At 36.8% G+C, this 16,400-nt stretch overlaps 1 protein-coding gene and 1 pseudogene across 1 annotated transcript; both read right to left on the minus strand.

Moving 5' to 3' along the window:
- Positions 1 to 323: 323 nt before the first annotated feature.
- LOC125079152 (olfactory receptor 5M11-like) lies at positions 324 to 5,432 on the minus strand. The gene is given in 3 exon segments (XM_047692601.1): positions 324 to 347; positions 4,510 to 5,249; positions 5,252 to 5,432. Coding segments are annotated over 3 exon segments (945 nt in total).
- A 10,155-nt stretch (positions 5,433 to 15,587) lies between these two features.
- On the minus strand, positions 15,588 to 16,393 carry LOC125079534 (olfactory receptor 1030-like; annotated as a pseudogene).
- Between the last annotated feature and the right edge of the window lie 7 nt (positions 16,394 to 16,400).

Consider the following 16,400-nt stretch of genomic DNA (forward strand, 5'->3'; position numbering starts at 1 on the left):
GCCTACAAAAGTCTAGCAAGGTAACTCAGAGGTGATGACTTTATATCCATGGTGCCTTGATCAGTTGAGGAAGAAAGAAAAAGGCACCTTTTACATAAGAAGGTAGAAAGTCATGTTTTAATTGAATCACCTCTGTTCCATGTGAGTTTTTATCAGGTTGGTAGGAGAATCTTATTTTGCCCTTGAAATCACTCCTTTGTTAAGACCGACACTTAAGACAGTCTGATACTTAATGAAACGACTCAGATTCCAATAACGGATGGGTGGATAAACACATTGTGGTAAATTTTAAATATGCAATCCTATTCATTAATAGAAAAATATCAAATTATGGATTCATAGAACAACTAGATGATTCTCAAAAATATTTTGCTAAGTCCAAGAATATACGCACAAAATACTGTATAAGTTTCATTCCATTTATATGAAATATAGTTAGGAAAGTACATTGTGATTATCAAAAGCTAGATATGTGAGAAAGCAACTGTCAGCAAAGGGATAAAAAAACATATTGTAAGTGATGAAATGTTCTATGTATCAATTGTGGTAGCAGTTATAGGGATATACACATTTGTCAAAACACAATGAGTTGTGCTTAAAGTGGGCACATTTTATTGCATGTAAATTACATAATAATAAAGTAATATTTTTAAAACCTTTAATATTATTATTATTACCAAATAAAAGTAAGTTAAGGATAAAAGAAGTTAAATCCCTTGTTCAAATTACACATATCAAACTTTAAAAGCAAAATTCAAATTCATTTGTACCCATTATCTATATATAGTACACTTTATCTATAGGGATTTGTTATTTGTGAAGAAAAGATGTATCCATTAATAGAATAAAATATTAAAACTATATGATCATCTCAATAAATGCGTAAAATGTATTTTACAATACTCATCATCCTATCATAAAAACTCTCAACAAATTGGGTATAAAAAAGCCTACATGAATATAATAGAGGCTATATTTGACAAGCCCACAACTAATATCATACTTCATGGCGAAAACTTGAAAGTTCTCTTCTATGTTCAGAAATTAGACTAAGGTGACCACTATCACCACTCTTATTCAACATAATACTGGAAGTCCAAGCTAGAACAATTAGGCAAGAAAAAAGCATCCAAAATCAGAAAGAAAGAAGTAAAATTGTCTCTACAGATGATATGATCTTATACACAGAAAACCCTAAAAACACTATCCAACAACTGTTAGAATAAATGAATTCAGTAAGTTTATGCAGAATGAAAAATTACAATGCAAAAATAAGTTACATCTTTATATAGTAATAACAATGAGCTATTTGAGGAAGAAATAAAGAAAAAATCCCTTTTAAAATAACATAAAAAAAAAATAAAACACTTAGGAACAAATTTAACCAAAACATAAAGATCTTGTGGCACCTAGGTGGCTCAGTGGGTTAAGCTTTTGCTTTCTGCTCAGGTCATGATCTCAGGGTCCTGGAATTGAGCCCACATTGGGCTCTATGCTCAGCAGGAAGCCAACTGCCCCCGCCGTCTGCCTCTCTGCCTACTTGTGATCTCTCTGTAAAATAAATAAATAAAATCTTTTAAAAAACATAAAGATCTGTACACTAAAAACAAGTCTTTGATAAAAGAAATTGAAAAAGACATAAATAAAATAAAAAAAAAAAAAATACCAAGGGTTTATGGAGTCAAAGAAAGTTAAAGTTGTTAAAATGTCCATACTCCCCAAACCCATCTGTGAGTTCAATACCAGTCAAAAAAAAAAAAAAAAATAGTCCTAAAATTCATATGGAACCACAAAAGACCTCAAATAGCCAAGACAAACATGAGAAAGGACAAAGCCAGAGGTATCACACTTCCTCGTTTCAAATTATTTACAAAGCTATAATAATGAAAATAGCATGGTACTCATAAAATAAAAAAGCAGGAAAAAAAACAGACACATAGACCAATAAAACAGAATTGTGAGCCTAGAAATAAACCCATGCATATAAGGTCAACTGGTATTTGACAAGGGAGTCAAAAATACGCAATGTGGAAAGGATAGTTTCTTCAGTGAGTGGTGATGGGAAAACTGGATAACCACATGCCAAACAATTACATTGGACCTCTATCTTATACCACACACAGACAAATTAACTTGAAATGGATTAAGGACTTAAATCTAAGACCTGCCATAGGAAATAAGTTATTTGACATTGATCTTGGCAATGGTTCTCTGTAAATGACACCGAAAGCACAAGCAACAAAAGGAAAATTAGACTACATCAAATTTAAAAGCTTCCGAAGCACAGCAAAAGAAACAATCAACAAAATGAAAACACAACCTATGAATTGGGAGACATTATTTGCAAACAATATATGCAAGAGGAGGTTAACATCCAAAATACATAAAGAACTTATACAACTCAATACAAAAACAAAGAACCAAATAAGAAGTGGACATGGGATCTGAATAAATTTTTCCCAAGAAAACATGCAAATAACCGAAAGATAATGAAAAAATGCTTCAGAGAAATGCAAATGAAAACCACAGTGAGCTGTAACTTCACAGCTATTAGAATGGATATTATCAGAAAGATGAAAGATAAGTTCTGGAGAAGACATGGAGAAAAAGCAACCCATGTGCATTTGCTGATGGAAATGTAAATTGGTACAGTCAGTATGGAAACAGTAGGGAACTTGCTCAAACAATCAAAAATAGAACTATGATGCGATCCAGTAAGCCCTCTTTCTGGGGATATATCCAGAGGAAATGAAATCATGATCTTGTAGAGATATCTGCACCCTCACATGCACTGCAGCAATCACAATAGTCAAGATGTGGAAACAAGTGTCCATTTGCAGATAGATGGAGGAACAAAGATGATATACAATGGAAGATTATCCCATCATTAAAAAGTGGAAATTGCCATTGGTGTCAACATGGATGAGGCTTGAGGGTATTAGGTTAAGTGAAATAAGTCAGAGAGACTAAGACTATATGATCTAACTTTTATGTGGAATCTAAAAAAGTCAGACTCACAGAAACAGTACAATGCTGGTTGGCAGGGCTGGGGATGTGAGAAATGGGGAGATGTTGGTCAAAGGCAACAAGCCTTCAGTTATAAGATGAATAAGTTCTGGGGAATCTAATGTATTACATGGTGACTACAGTTAACAATACTGTCCTGTATCCTGGAAAGTGCTAAGAGAATAGATCTTCAATGTTTTCACCACTACCACCACTACACAAACAAATTGTGCTTATATGACACAATTCATGTGTTAACTCATAGTCTTTTGATAATCATTTCACAACATATACGTGTATCAAATCATCAAATTGTACACCTTAAGCCGCTACAATGTTATATGTCAACTATATCTCATTAGAGCTAGAAAAAAGCACTAGACTTAGTAAATTTCCAAGATTAAAATCATAAGGCATATACTCTCAGACAACAAAACTAAATTACAATAAAGAACAATGAAATATCTTCTAAAGTTCCAAATACATGGCAATTAAGCCTGGCCTTCTGAATGGCCTGTAGGCTAAAGAAGGCAACACTGGGAAAATAAGAAAATTTTGCAAACTGAATGTAAAAAGTACCAAATTTAGTGGTTTTCAACTAAAGTTGTGTTTAGGTAAACTGTATAAGCATTTATATGAGAAAGAAGTGAAACTCAAATCAATAATCTAAACCTTCACTTAAAAATCTGGAAAAGAAGATAAACGATAATGCCAAGAAATTTTCAATTTTTGAAATTCAAGTGACACAGAAAGTATTCTTTCTTTTCCTAGACCTGAGTATGTAAATTCAGGCTTGCAGGTCAGAAGGAAGAAGTCAGTCCCTATAGTTCAGAGGCCACAGACAGGATCGACAAAACTCTGAAGCAGGAAAAAATATATATATATCGCTGTATTCCTCTCGTCCAATTCCCTTACTGACCTTTTCTAAAAGCACATTCACAAGAAACAGGAATCACTCTCCTGACTCATGCTTTTTAGCTTTACTTAGTAGGTCAGAGAAGTACAGAAAGATGTTTCATAAAGACTCCTAGTCTCAAAAGATAGATGGTAATAGGAATAAAATAAATCCAAGGAACTGAGCTAAGAGCATCTTTATCCTGTTTATCGTTGTAAACAATAAGAACACGGGAATGTCCTAAGACATATTAAGGGAATTTTCTCTTAGAGCAGTGCTTCTCAAATTTAATATGCTTACAAATCACCTATGATGTGATTAAAACCCAGATTTGGATGTAGTGGATCTAAGCACAGAATGTGGTGCTAAATTTCTAATAAACCCCAAGATGATGTTGTTGCTGCTGATCTGTGGACCACATGTTGAGGGACAAGAGCCTAGATTAATAAGTGAAACTCATTTTTTCCCAGACTTGAGATTTTTAGCTGAGACATTTGAGACATATTCATAGAAAATATCAAAATACAAATCAGGATGCAAAGATATTTGAGCCAAAGGTTTACTTATGATTTACTGGAAACTGGAGGCAGTTCCATCTTAGTGACCACATTCCTTGTGAGGACATTCTTCAAGGCTTGCTTTACATCTTTGTTCCGTAGACTGTATATCAGTGGATTAAGCAGCGGACTTACAAAGGTGTAGAAGACAGCTATGATTTTGGATTCCTCGACAGTCTTGTCTGTAGGTGGTCTTACATACATGCAGAAGAGTGTCCCATAAAACAGGGTCACAGCCATCATGTGGGAACCACAGGTGGAGAATGCCTTGTGCCTTCCCTCTGCTGATCTGATCCGGAGGATGGCAGCAATAATGAAGGCGTAGGACACTAGGATGATGCTGAGGGAGTTGGAGAGGTTGAAGCCAGCTGATATGAGCATGGCATGCTCTTTGACATAAGTATCCGAGCAAGCAAGCTTAATGAGTGGTGGGTCAGCACAGTAGAAGTGGTTGATGACATTGGATCTACAGAAGCTCAAGCGGAAGGTCAGGATGGCCTGCAAAAGCCCATCTGAGAAGCCGTAGACATAAGGAAATGTGGCCAAGCAGATGCAGACGCGCCTGGACATTTTCATACTATAGTGCAAAGGGTTACATATGGCCACATAGCGGTCATAGGCCATTGCTGCCAGCATGTAAAACTCAGTGAGGAGAAGTGCGATGAAAATGTAACACTGTGTAAAGCAGCCAGCAAAGGTGATGGTCTTCTTCTCTGACAAGAAATTACTCAACATCTGAGGGGTGGCATTTGAGGTGTAGCACAAGTCTACAAAGGCCAAATTAGTGAGGAGAAGTACATGGGCGTGTGAAGGTGAGAGTCCAGCCTGATCAATAATATCAGGCCCAGGTTGCCTAAGAGGGTGGCGAGGTACACACCCAGAAACAGCACAAAGAGGAGAGGCTGGAGTTCGGGGCTATCTGTAAGCCCCAGGAGAATGAATTCTGTTATTGCACTCTCATTTGTGATGGACATTTTCTCAGAGTCTGGACCTGTGCTAGAAACAATAGAAATGAAGGAGACAGGAAGGTACAAATCATATTACTGACTATTACAATGATTTTTCTCAGTATCTCCATGTATCATTCATATTATACTACCCTAAACAGATTCTGTACTTCTACTAATTCATTATTTCATTTGTCTTTGTATTGAATTACTATTTATTTCTCTATATAGACACCTACATTTATACCTATAGCTATACCTAAGGATAACAATATTTATATCTATTCCTATATCCATATATACAACTGAGCTACATATCTTCTTTTTCTCTGCAATATTTTGGCTTCTCAAACTCTACTTATCCTACAAGGCTTGGTATGTTTTATGCTTCCAGCACAAGCTGCCTACTTCTCATTCATTCTGTAGCACATTACATCACCATAATGTGTCTACTTTCCACTCCTCATATACTCCTTCCTCAGGGGCAGGGACAAAGTCTAGATCATTATTGCACCGTGATTGATTGATTGATTGATTGATTTTTGTTTGATTTTATTTATTTATTTAAAGAGAATGTGTGTGAGTGGGGGGATGAATGGGGGAGGGGCAGAAGGAGAAAGAATCTCTGGATAGACTCTGTGCTGAGCTCAGAGCTGGATGGGGGGCGCTTAATCCCACAACACTGAGACATGATATGAACCGAAATCAAGAGTTGGATGCTCCACCAACAGAGCCACACAGATGCCCTGCGTACTCTGACTTCTAAGTACTTTTTATGTACTGAATTTTATTTATTTATTTTTTTAAAGAATTACATTTTTTTTAAGATTTTATTTATTTATTTATTTTGACAGACAGAGATCACAAGCAGGCAGAGAGGCAGGCAGAGAGACAGGAAGCAGGCTCCCTGCCAAGCAGAGAGCCCGATGCGGGGCTCGATCCCAGGACCCTGAGATCATGACCTGAGCCGAAGGCAGCGGCTTAATCCACTGAGCCACCCAGGCGCCCCTATGTACTGAATTTTAAAATTAAAAGAAAAAATAGGGTAAGCATGAAAAATGAATTACTTATAAGTGTTTTACTCATCTCCGTATCCCCATGGAGCTTGACATGACAGCATGTCCTTAGGAGAATTAAGAGCTTTTGAATTTTAATATACAAAGGTATTTCTTTTTTTTTTTTAAAGATTTTATTCATTTATTTGAGAGAGAGACAGTGAGAGAGAGCATGAGCTAGGAGAAGGTCAGAGGGAGAAGCAGACCCATGGAGCTGGGAGCCCGATGTGGGACTCGATCCCGGAATCCCGGGATCATGACCTGAGCTGAAGGCAGTCGTCCAACCAACTGAGCCACCCAGGCATCCCTACAAAGGTATTTCTTAGAAAGCTTCTTAATCAAGAAAAGTCACAGAAAGTTTGTTTAAGAACCTCTTATGTGGGATATGGGTATCTTCATATGTAACAATTACCCAGGAGATTATAAAGTAGATGTTCCCAGATTCACAATTTTAAGTCATAGAGTTTTCGTAAACTTATGGCAAATAAATGAACAAAGAATCATCAAGTCACATTAATTCTCACTCAGTATTTTGCAAACAGTCTACAGTAATGATATAATGTGCCAATAAAGAAACAAGTTTTGCATAGTCAGTATTTATATTGTTAATCACAACTTCTTTCTATCTATAGGTATGACAATCCCCATGGCTTTTTTAGCTCTCCTTTACATCATTACTGGTGTTGAATTTCCTCTTCCTTCCTCTCAAATGCCTTTTTTGCCTTCTCCCTTCTCTCATATTCAAATTTTTTTAAAAAAACTTGCCCGATTCTTATCTCATTTCAAAATGAGTCACTGAAACTTAGTTTAGTCTAAGCTTTAGAAAGCCAATGACAGTGTCTTTTTGTGCTTTATCTCCTTTATCCAGAAGGGTAAGTACTTAACATTTGTTGAATGCACTAGTAACAGCTACTGATAATGACCAAGGATCCTTAAGCATGAGTTTTCATTTCCTCATTTGTAAATGGGAATGAGAACATCTGTTTTGCCTGCCCCTAAAGTCATTGTGGACATAAAACTAGATGTTCATAAAGTAAGTGTTTATTGATACTCCACACATCATGTGGATAAGACCCTGCAGATGCCAAAATGAACAGAACCTTCAAAAATCCCTGCCCTTCTAGCATTCGCATCTAGTAGACAGAGACAAAGAGGAATGCAACTAAGTAAATGATGATTCAAATGGCAGTGTTAGAGAGAAAAATTAAGAAAATGGAGTTTTGGAGAGGAGGAGTGGGGGGTTGGGTGAGCCTGGTGGTGGATATTAAGGAGGGCACATATTGCATGGAGCACTGGGTGTGGTGCATAAACAGTGAATCTTGGAACACTGAAAAAATAAAATAAAAATTTTAATAAAGAAAAAAAGAAAGCAAATGGAGTTTTGTGGAGAGGGTGTTCAACTTTTAAATAGTAACATCACTGAAGTACTCGTGAAAAGGTGATTTTTTAGCAACAAACTGAAGGAGGATGAGCACAAGCAGTGAACTTATTTTAAGGAGGTATTCTAGGAAGAATAAAGAATGGAGACAAAGGCACCATATGTGATCTTTCTTTGGAACTGCTAAGGATGTGTGTATGTGTACAGGTTTCATGCAGAGGAGTGCAAAAGTCCCAGCTTAGATGTTCCCTAAAATGTAAATGATTCACTTCTTTGGAAGCCTGATTCATCTCCACTTATGAGTTTCCTACCAAGAATAAAAATGACCTTCACTGAAGAACAAAAGTCAGTAGAGAGTTGTAGCTACAGTTCCGGAAGTGTCTAGCAGGAAATTACCCATTAAACAGCATTTCTTTAAATGATCAAAAGGGCAGCAAAGGAGGTAATTTCATATTCATTTGCACCCAGGAAACCCTAGAAAGAGGGTAGACAGTGTTCCCAGGACAGAGACAAAAGGAAAAAAAAGATCAGGATTTCATACAAAATTTCTGATTTATAAAACACATGGCAGGAAATTGGACTTGAAAGTCTCAGTTGCAGAAAAACTCATTTACTGCATATCACTTAATGACTGCCTGTGGGATATGAAATAGTCCGGACCCATGAACTCAGTGACTTGTTGGGATCCAGAAATATCCATTCAAAAATAGCACAGAAGTCCTTATCAGATAGGCACAAAAAAGACAATGAATAACATGTGTTTGCAGAGAAAGAAGATCACAGACGACCCAGCAGCCTGTGTCAAGCTAGAGTGAAAGGTGAGTATCTTCTGAACAAGTTGTGGCTTTAGTAGTTTACAACCAATCAAAGTCCCTAACTAATGAGGAAAGAACCAACAAAGGAGTTGCAAAAGGACAGTACAAAGATGCAAGTGGTAAAACCTGGAACTAGGATTAGCTAATAAACAGGGTCCAGTACAAAATAAGAATGTTAGTTATCTATGTTCAAAAATAATGAAGCATTTCAGGATGGTGACAGCTGGGCATGAAACCTAGCTTAACATCCTTCTGAAATCAGGTGAGTTCAACTGCACAAGATGCTTGCCCATGAAGCCAAGTATTTCTGGAACACAGAGACTAACAGAGCTGATAATGGGGATATAGAAGGAGGATAGCACCCCTGTGAAAAGAAGAAGTGAACAGAAGAAAAGGAGAAAAGGAAAAAAAAAAGAAAAAGTCAGGCAAGGATTCAGCCCTGGTGAGAATGTGCTAGAGGGCAACACGACTCAATGGGTTGGCTGTCTAGATCAATTTTGTAGCCTGTTCAGTTACAAGAGAATGAGAAAACATATCGTTTCTGAAAATTAAAAGAAAAGAAAAAGGAAGTAAGTTAAGGAAGAACACTTAGCAAAAATTCAGTGGAAGAATGGTCCTTAGACTTCCTCCTTTTTTTTTCTAATACAAATTTCATAAAAATCTAATGAAACCAACGTAACTATGGATCCACAAAGAGGATAAATGCACACACTCAAAATCTTGCCAAAAAGTAAAGAAATAGATAGGTGACATATGATTATAGGAAATAGGTGATAGATGATTAGATAGATAGATGATAGAGAGATGGTAGATAGATAGGTGATGCTGGATAGATAGATACATAGATAAATAAATAGATAATAGATGATGACGATAAATAAATGGAAGATAGGTAGATGATAGTTAATAAATAGATAGAGGATAGATGATGATAGATGATAGAGAGATGATAGCTGGTGATGGCAGATGATAGATAGATAGATAGATAGATAGATAGATGGATGATAGGTGATAGACAGAATAAAAAAGTAAAGGGCTTTTAGATCCCCTGGCTCCAGGTCTAAGAACTTTATTTTAAGGTAAACGCTCACACATGCCTGAAAATGTCCTCATGTTTTTCTACAGCAAGTAGAACTTCTGCCTTTTTTTTTGATTCTTCTGTACCTGTGACAGATCTGTAAAATATTATCAAGGGAGATCAATAGAAATTCCAAAGACTGTTTTTTAAGGAAATTTGTTGAGGTTCAAACTCAGGAACTGAGAACAGAAGGCTTTGCTTGGGCTTATTTCATGCAAACAAGGTACAAATTACCATGCCTCATTTGAGACATTTTGCAATCTCCGCTTGACTAAAAATAAAGAACATGAAAACACAAACACTTACTTCTCGTTCTGAAATGCACCTATTTTCTCACTTCTGATTAAGGAACTTCACTGAGGCCTTTCTAGGCTATGAAATGTAGCTACCTTTATACTAGGATGTGGGAGGTACAGACAGGTCATCAAGCAAGTCTCAGAAGATCTTGAGAATAACATCAATGAGTGTTACATGGGGAATCAGGTCTCTGCGGAATAATTAGGACACTCTGGGATCAGAAAGCTAATCAAATGCCTCGATCTTGTTTTCCATCATTTTAAATTTCCTATTTGCCCTAAGATCTCTGGGGAAGGAACACCAGAAAAGCTCCATCTCAAAATTTTGGTGATCATCTGAGTTTTCCAATTTTTTTATTTCACACTAAGACTGTTTTCTCCCCTAAACTCCAGAGCTCTCAGAATGGCCCTGAGAGGAACATCAAAGGCTTGCAGAAGGTCAGCCATAGGTAACACTGAAAACACAGGGTATTGGCAAATGGCTTGGTGAGTACTTCCTATGTATGGACAACTTTCATGTAGATAATTCAATGTCCTCAAAATAACCCTAAGAGACAAGGACTCCATCCTGAATGTTCAGCTGAAGAGACAGAATCTCCATTAAAGCAGCAGTGAAGGACTAACACCCCCAGTGCCACAGAACCATCATGTGGCAGGGTAGAACTCGACGCCCCTCTGCACATGTGCAGCGGACTCTCTTTTCAATGGTAGGTAGCTGCCGTGCCTCAACCTGCAGTCACACTTCATCCTGTTCAAATCTGGCTTTCAATATTCCCTGAGCTTCCCCTCTACTCAGCACCTTCCTCATTCCTGTCAGATTCAAGTTGCTCCGAGAAATAGGAAAGGCTCAAATAGATCTCTCTCAAAAGATGCTTTCTCTGCCTACACAGAACCAAGAACTTAATGCTTTGCCATGTGCTTTAAGGGCTCTGCCCTCATCCCTGTCTAACACACTCTGTTTCACTACCTGCCAATATCTCTCTTGCCGCCATGACACTGCAAACCCTTGCAGGCAAGGACTGTGATCTCAGCATCTAGTCCAGTCCCTGCACGATGGTAGCTTATCAACAGATACTTGCTAGATAATATAAGGAGTGTGAAATGTATGCTTAATTCTGTGAATACACAACAAATCTTGGTTATCCAGCCCCTCCCAAGTAACTTTGCGTTTTATGAAACATACTTCTTTCTTCCTCACACATGAAATCTGTAGGGAGATGAAATGGAATCAGTGACTAATTAGTTTAAGAATCCACAGGAAAGAAATCAGAATGGGGGTGATTAATCATAGGTGACAGGCATTGGACACTCAGTGTGGCCAGGTATTAGGCTTAGCACCTTGCAAGCATTAGTTCAGTAATTTCTCACACCACTCCATGGGGCATTGGTACTCTCATCTTCAGTTAACAGATGGGAAACTGAGGCTAAGAGAGATTAAGAAACTTTCCCTTGTTTAAGCAAATTATAAATTGTGAGCCTGGGATTCAAACAGGCCATAGGATAGTCCTTGATACCACATTGTTGACAGTTAAGCAAAGAAATGTGACAAGCTCACACCATGCTAAACATTCTGTGGGTTTACTGACATTCATTCATTCATCCACAAGGTTAAAAACATTCAGGGAAAGCCTTGTATTTACCACTGTACTGTCAACATAGAGAGTATAAGAGAAAGTGAAAAGCTTTGTGTCCTTAAACAGTTTCTGTTCTGAAGCAAGGATATGTAAATTTTAGTTTCACAGTAGGGTTTTCAATTCGTTAGATTCATAAAGACCACGGTGGAAAGTAGTGCAGAGTAGTATTTTCCATCAAATAGTTATAATGCAAAGGGCATAATGATAATTTATTAACTCAATATTTATCTATTGAGAATCACCTATATTCTAGGTTTGGGAAAAATACTCGCTTTAAAATAGCAAGCAAAACCAGATATGGACCTTGCCTTCTAGCTGACAATCTGGGGATGACACAATCATGAATAAATGATACAATATCTTACAAATGTAAACTTATAGTTGTGAAAAGTCCTGTACATTAAAGTTCCATTATACCAAGAAAACATAAACTCGGAGGATAGAGCTAACTTGGAGAAATCAGCCAAGGAGCCACCAAAGATGGAGCAGGATAAATATAGCTAATACCAACAAAGACAAAAACTGAAACTAAAAATACACCAAATTTAAAATGAGAAGAAAATTTACCTATGGAAAAATGACAGATAATCTAGTAATATGTTCCTCTCTAAAACAAATTTATACAGGCCAGTAAATGAAATATTTTATGTGTATTGAAAGGAAATACCACTCTATCTATATCCATATCTGAATGAATTCCTCTTGGAGAGTTAAAGTTAAAATGACACAGTTTCAGACAAATAAAAAACAGACTTTCTCTCACAAACTGTCATTGAGAACTTATAATTAAGGATATAAGTCATGTGCAAGAAAACTAGACCCAGAATGAAAAGTGGTTGCAAAAGGAATAGTGAGAGAGTCATTGACAAAAATTGCTAATATTAAAGGAACATTAATAACAAATAAATATTCAGTAAAGTTATAATTGCAGTCATGTATAACAATATTTAAATAGTCTATTATTAAGTGATAATTTATTACCAACCATATATATACTTCTTTATGATACCATATGATATAGAAGCAGGAGTACTCAGAATTAAAATATTCCATAATCCTTTAAAAAATAAAATAAAATAATAAAATAAATATTCCATAACCATTTTATTATTCTAAGCAAATATGACTAATGAAGACTTAGTTAAGGGACACCTGGGTGGCTCAGTAGGTTAAGCCTCTGCCTTCAGCTCAGGTCATGATCCCAGGGTCCTGGGATCCAATCCCACATCGGCCTTTCTGCTCAGCAGGGAGCCTGCTTCCCCTACCCCCGCCTGCCTCTCTGCCTACTTGTGATCTCTCTCTCCGTAAAATAAATAAATAAAATCTTAAATAAATAAATAAATAAATAATAAAACACCAAAGGTGAGCAGGAGGGTATCATGATACGGAGGAGTATGCAAATTGTCCAGCAAGAAATGAACCACCTGTAATACCTGAAGAGATAAAAACAATAATGCCCCACTTTTCTTGCCATGTTCTTTCTGAACACTTACACCTAGATGTGGCAGAGTGAGGTTTGGGAATTAGACTGGTTTACAAAAGAGAGAAAACTGAGCATGGCATGCAGAATTGACAACAGATTGCAACATATGTTAACACCAAGGTCAGGAACACTTGTAATCGCAAGTCCCAAACAAAAGGGTGGGCACAGACCTCAGCATGAATGAAAAAGCTATAAATAGCTTTTTATCTTGCTCATTCTCACAGCCACTGCCATTGGTTCACTGAAGTGGGTATCACCTGCCTTCTGCGAAAATAACAGACATGACTTCTGGGGAATAAAGTATTTCTATGCATCTTAATCGTATCTTCTGTAAGAGACCCTTCAGGAAAATTCTCCAATGTTCAAACTTCGAGAAGAAGGGTGGTAAAATTATTTTATAAAAATAGTCAGCATTGATGAAGGAATTGGCAGATTGGTCCCACGATAGAGAACCGGACTGATACAAATCCAAAACTTGATTCATGACAGAATTTTCCCTAAAACCTTAATGAGAAACATATGCAGTATTGAAGATACAGACAATGTATCACTTTCATTAAAAATCAGGATGAAAGATTATTTTGCAACATTTAGGATATCAACAAAATAAAGACTTAAATATGCAAAACTGTAAAGCCATTGAAAGAGAATATCTTTATATTAAGAAAGAATTTAGACAAACATACAAAGCACAAGCACAAAGAGAAGATTAAAATTTGAACTATATTAGAATGAAAAATATCCATCCCACCAAGTCTATCAGGCACAAAAGCAAAGTACAAGCTAAAATCAGGTTGAAATATAGACATTGCAGAAATCATTAAAAGGTTAGTACCTAGTATAGAATTTATAAAGAGCTATCACAAATGTACAAAATAAAGATAAAATAACCCCGCTGAAAATGAACAAAGAATACAAACATACAACCAAAGAAAAGAAAACTCTGCAAGTAGCATCAAAGCACTTAAAAACACTTCTTTCCACTTAAAATGACAACGCAAAAGCTTAAACAAGAAAGGAGAATCCCTTAAACCCATCAGACCTGAAAGCATTTTGCAAGTCTGATAATATTATATTGATAAGAATACGGAGTAAAGACCAATCTTGCACACTGTTTGCAGGAGAGCAGATGGATAGAGTAATTTGGCCCTTTTCTCTGAATTTAAAGATGTTCTTTTCTTATAACACAGAAATTACCCTCCAGGGAGTGTACCTGAGAGGATCTCTTGAACTGGTACACACTCAGAATTCCAGAGGAAAATGCATTGCTAGATTTTCATATTATCCAAACAGGAAAATAGATGCATTTATCAAGAATAGAATGGATAGAGGGGCACCTGGGTGGCTCAGTGGGTTAAAGCCTTTGCCTTCAGCTCAGGTCATGGTCTCAGGGTCCTGGGATCGAGCCCCGCATGGGCTCTCAGCTCAGTGGGGACCCTGCTTCCTCCTCTCTCTCTGCCTGCTTCTCTGCTTACTTGTGATCTCTGTCAAATAAATAAATAACATTTAGAAAATAATAATAGAATGGATAGATAGTGTGTGGTATGTGTATACACTCACATAGACTATCTCAGTGAAAACTGATGCTACATGAACCAGCAGGGAAGAATCTAACCACATTTACTGAAATAAAATAATTTGCGAGAGGAGAGCATAATTCATTATTACCAAATTTTAAATCTTGCTAAATAACGTTATTTAATTCTATGAATACATAAACACCAGCAACTGTTAGAACTCTCCATAGGGATAAAAACATTAAATTCAATGACAGTTGAATGCAGGCAATGGAGAGAGGAACAGAATCGGGCAAGGAGGGCTCAATTTGAGAAGATCTGAGTATGTGAAATGTCTGAAGCAAAGTGGCAAAGATGAAGACTTAATGATGATCACTCATGCTTGTACAGGTGGTCTTTACACTATTTTTTTTATTTTTGCATATGTGTTGGAAATGGTCCATAATAAAAATTAACAAGTGAGACTGCTAAATTAGTTTTATTATGGAAATGATTGATATAAAGTCAGCCTATTTAAGGAAAGTTGCCATTCCACCTGAATCCTTATGAATGAGGATACCATTGAACCAGTAGCATAATTCTACATATTGGTTAGAGTATTAATCTGAGATTCAGAAAGATAATCATTGTTATATGATTTCTATAAAAGAAAAGGGGAAATTTCTTACAGACGATGGTAGAGATGTTTCCAGAAATCAGTTTGGAAATTATTAAAAACTATAAAAGCAAAGAGACAGTCATTGACATAACATCATTTGATAATTATTTTATAACTTAGTACCAATATGAGTGTATAGATGGAATCTTCTTTCTTGAGTTCATGGAGCACTAAGAATGCCATCTGGTTTTTTCTTTCAATTTCTGAGTCATTTTTAATTTATTGAGCTGAAACTATCAATATTAGCAAATAATTTGACACTTTTTTTCTCAACTTCCATATGTGAATAAGTAAGACAAAAAACACGTAATGACAGAAAGTGATTTGCTAATTATAAATGTTCATTAATTGGTCAGATAATAAAATATCCTATATATATACACTTGTGACCAAAGTGTCTATTTAAGAGATAACTTCTTTTTGACAACTTTCTTGATTGCACTTTTAACATCTTTGTTCCGCAGGCTATAGATCAAAGGGTTTAACATAGGACTCACAAAGATATAAAACACTGCGACAATTTTCCCCTCTTCTACAGATGTCTCAGAAGGGGGTCTCAGGTGCATGCAGAACAGTGTCCCATAAAAGATGGTGACAGCCATCAAATGGGACCCGCAGGTGGAGAAGGCTTTCCGCCTCCCCTCAGCAGACCGGATATGCAGAATGGCTGAGAAAATGAAAATGTAGGAGATGAGAATGATGGCCAGAGAACAGGTGAGATTAAAACCAGCCACCATGAACATGGCAGTTTCTTTGACATAAGTATCTGAGCATGCAAGGACTATGAGAGGTGGGTCTGCACAGTAAAGTGGTTGATTTCATTGGGTCCACAGAAGGAGAGGCGAAGCATCAGGATGGTCTGTGCCAGACCATTTGCAAAGCCATAAACATAAGGGGTAGCCACGAGAGAAAGCAGACACATCGGGACATCTTGCTATTATACAACAAGGGTTTTGCAGATGGCCATGTAGCGGTCATAGGCCATCACTGTGAGCATATAATATCAGTGATCACCAGGGCAATGAAAAGTGGAATTATCATGCAACCCAGAAAGGAAATGGATTTTCTCTTGGATAGAATG

The sequence above is a fragment of the Lutra lutra genome, chromosome 10 (genome assembly GCF_902655055.1).
Source record: "Lutra lutra chromosome 10, mLutLut1.2, whole genome shotgun sequence".
Taxonomy (NCBI): domain Eukaryota; kingdom Metazoa; phylum Chordata; class Mammalia; order Carnivora; family Mustelidae; genus Lutra; species Lutra lutra.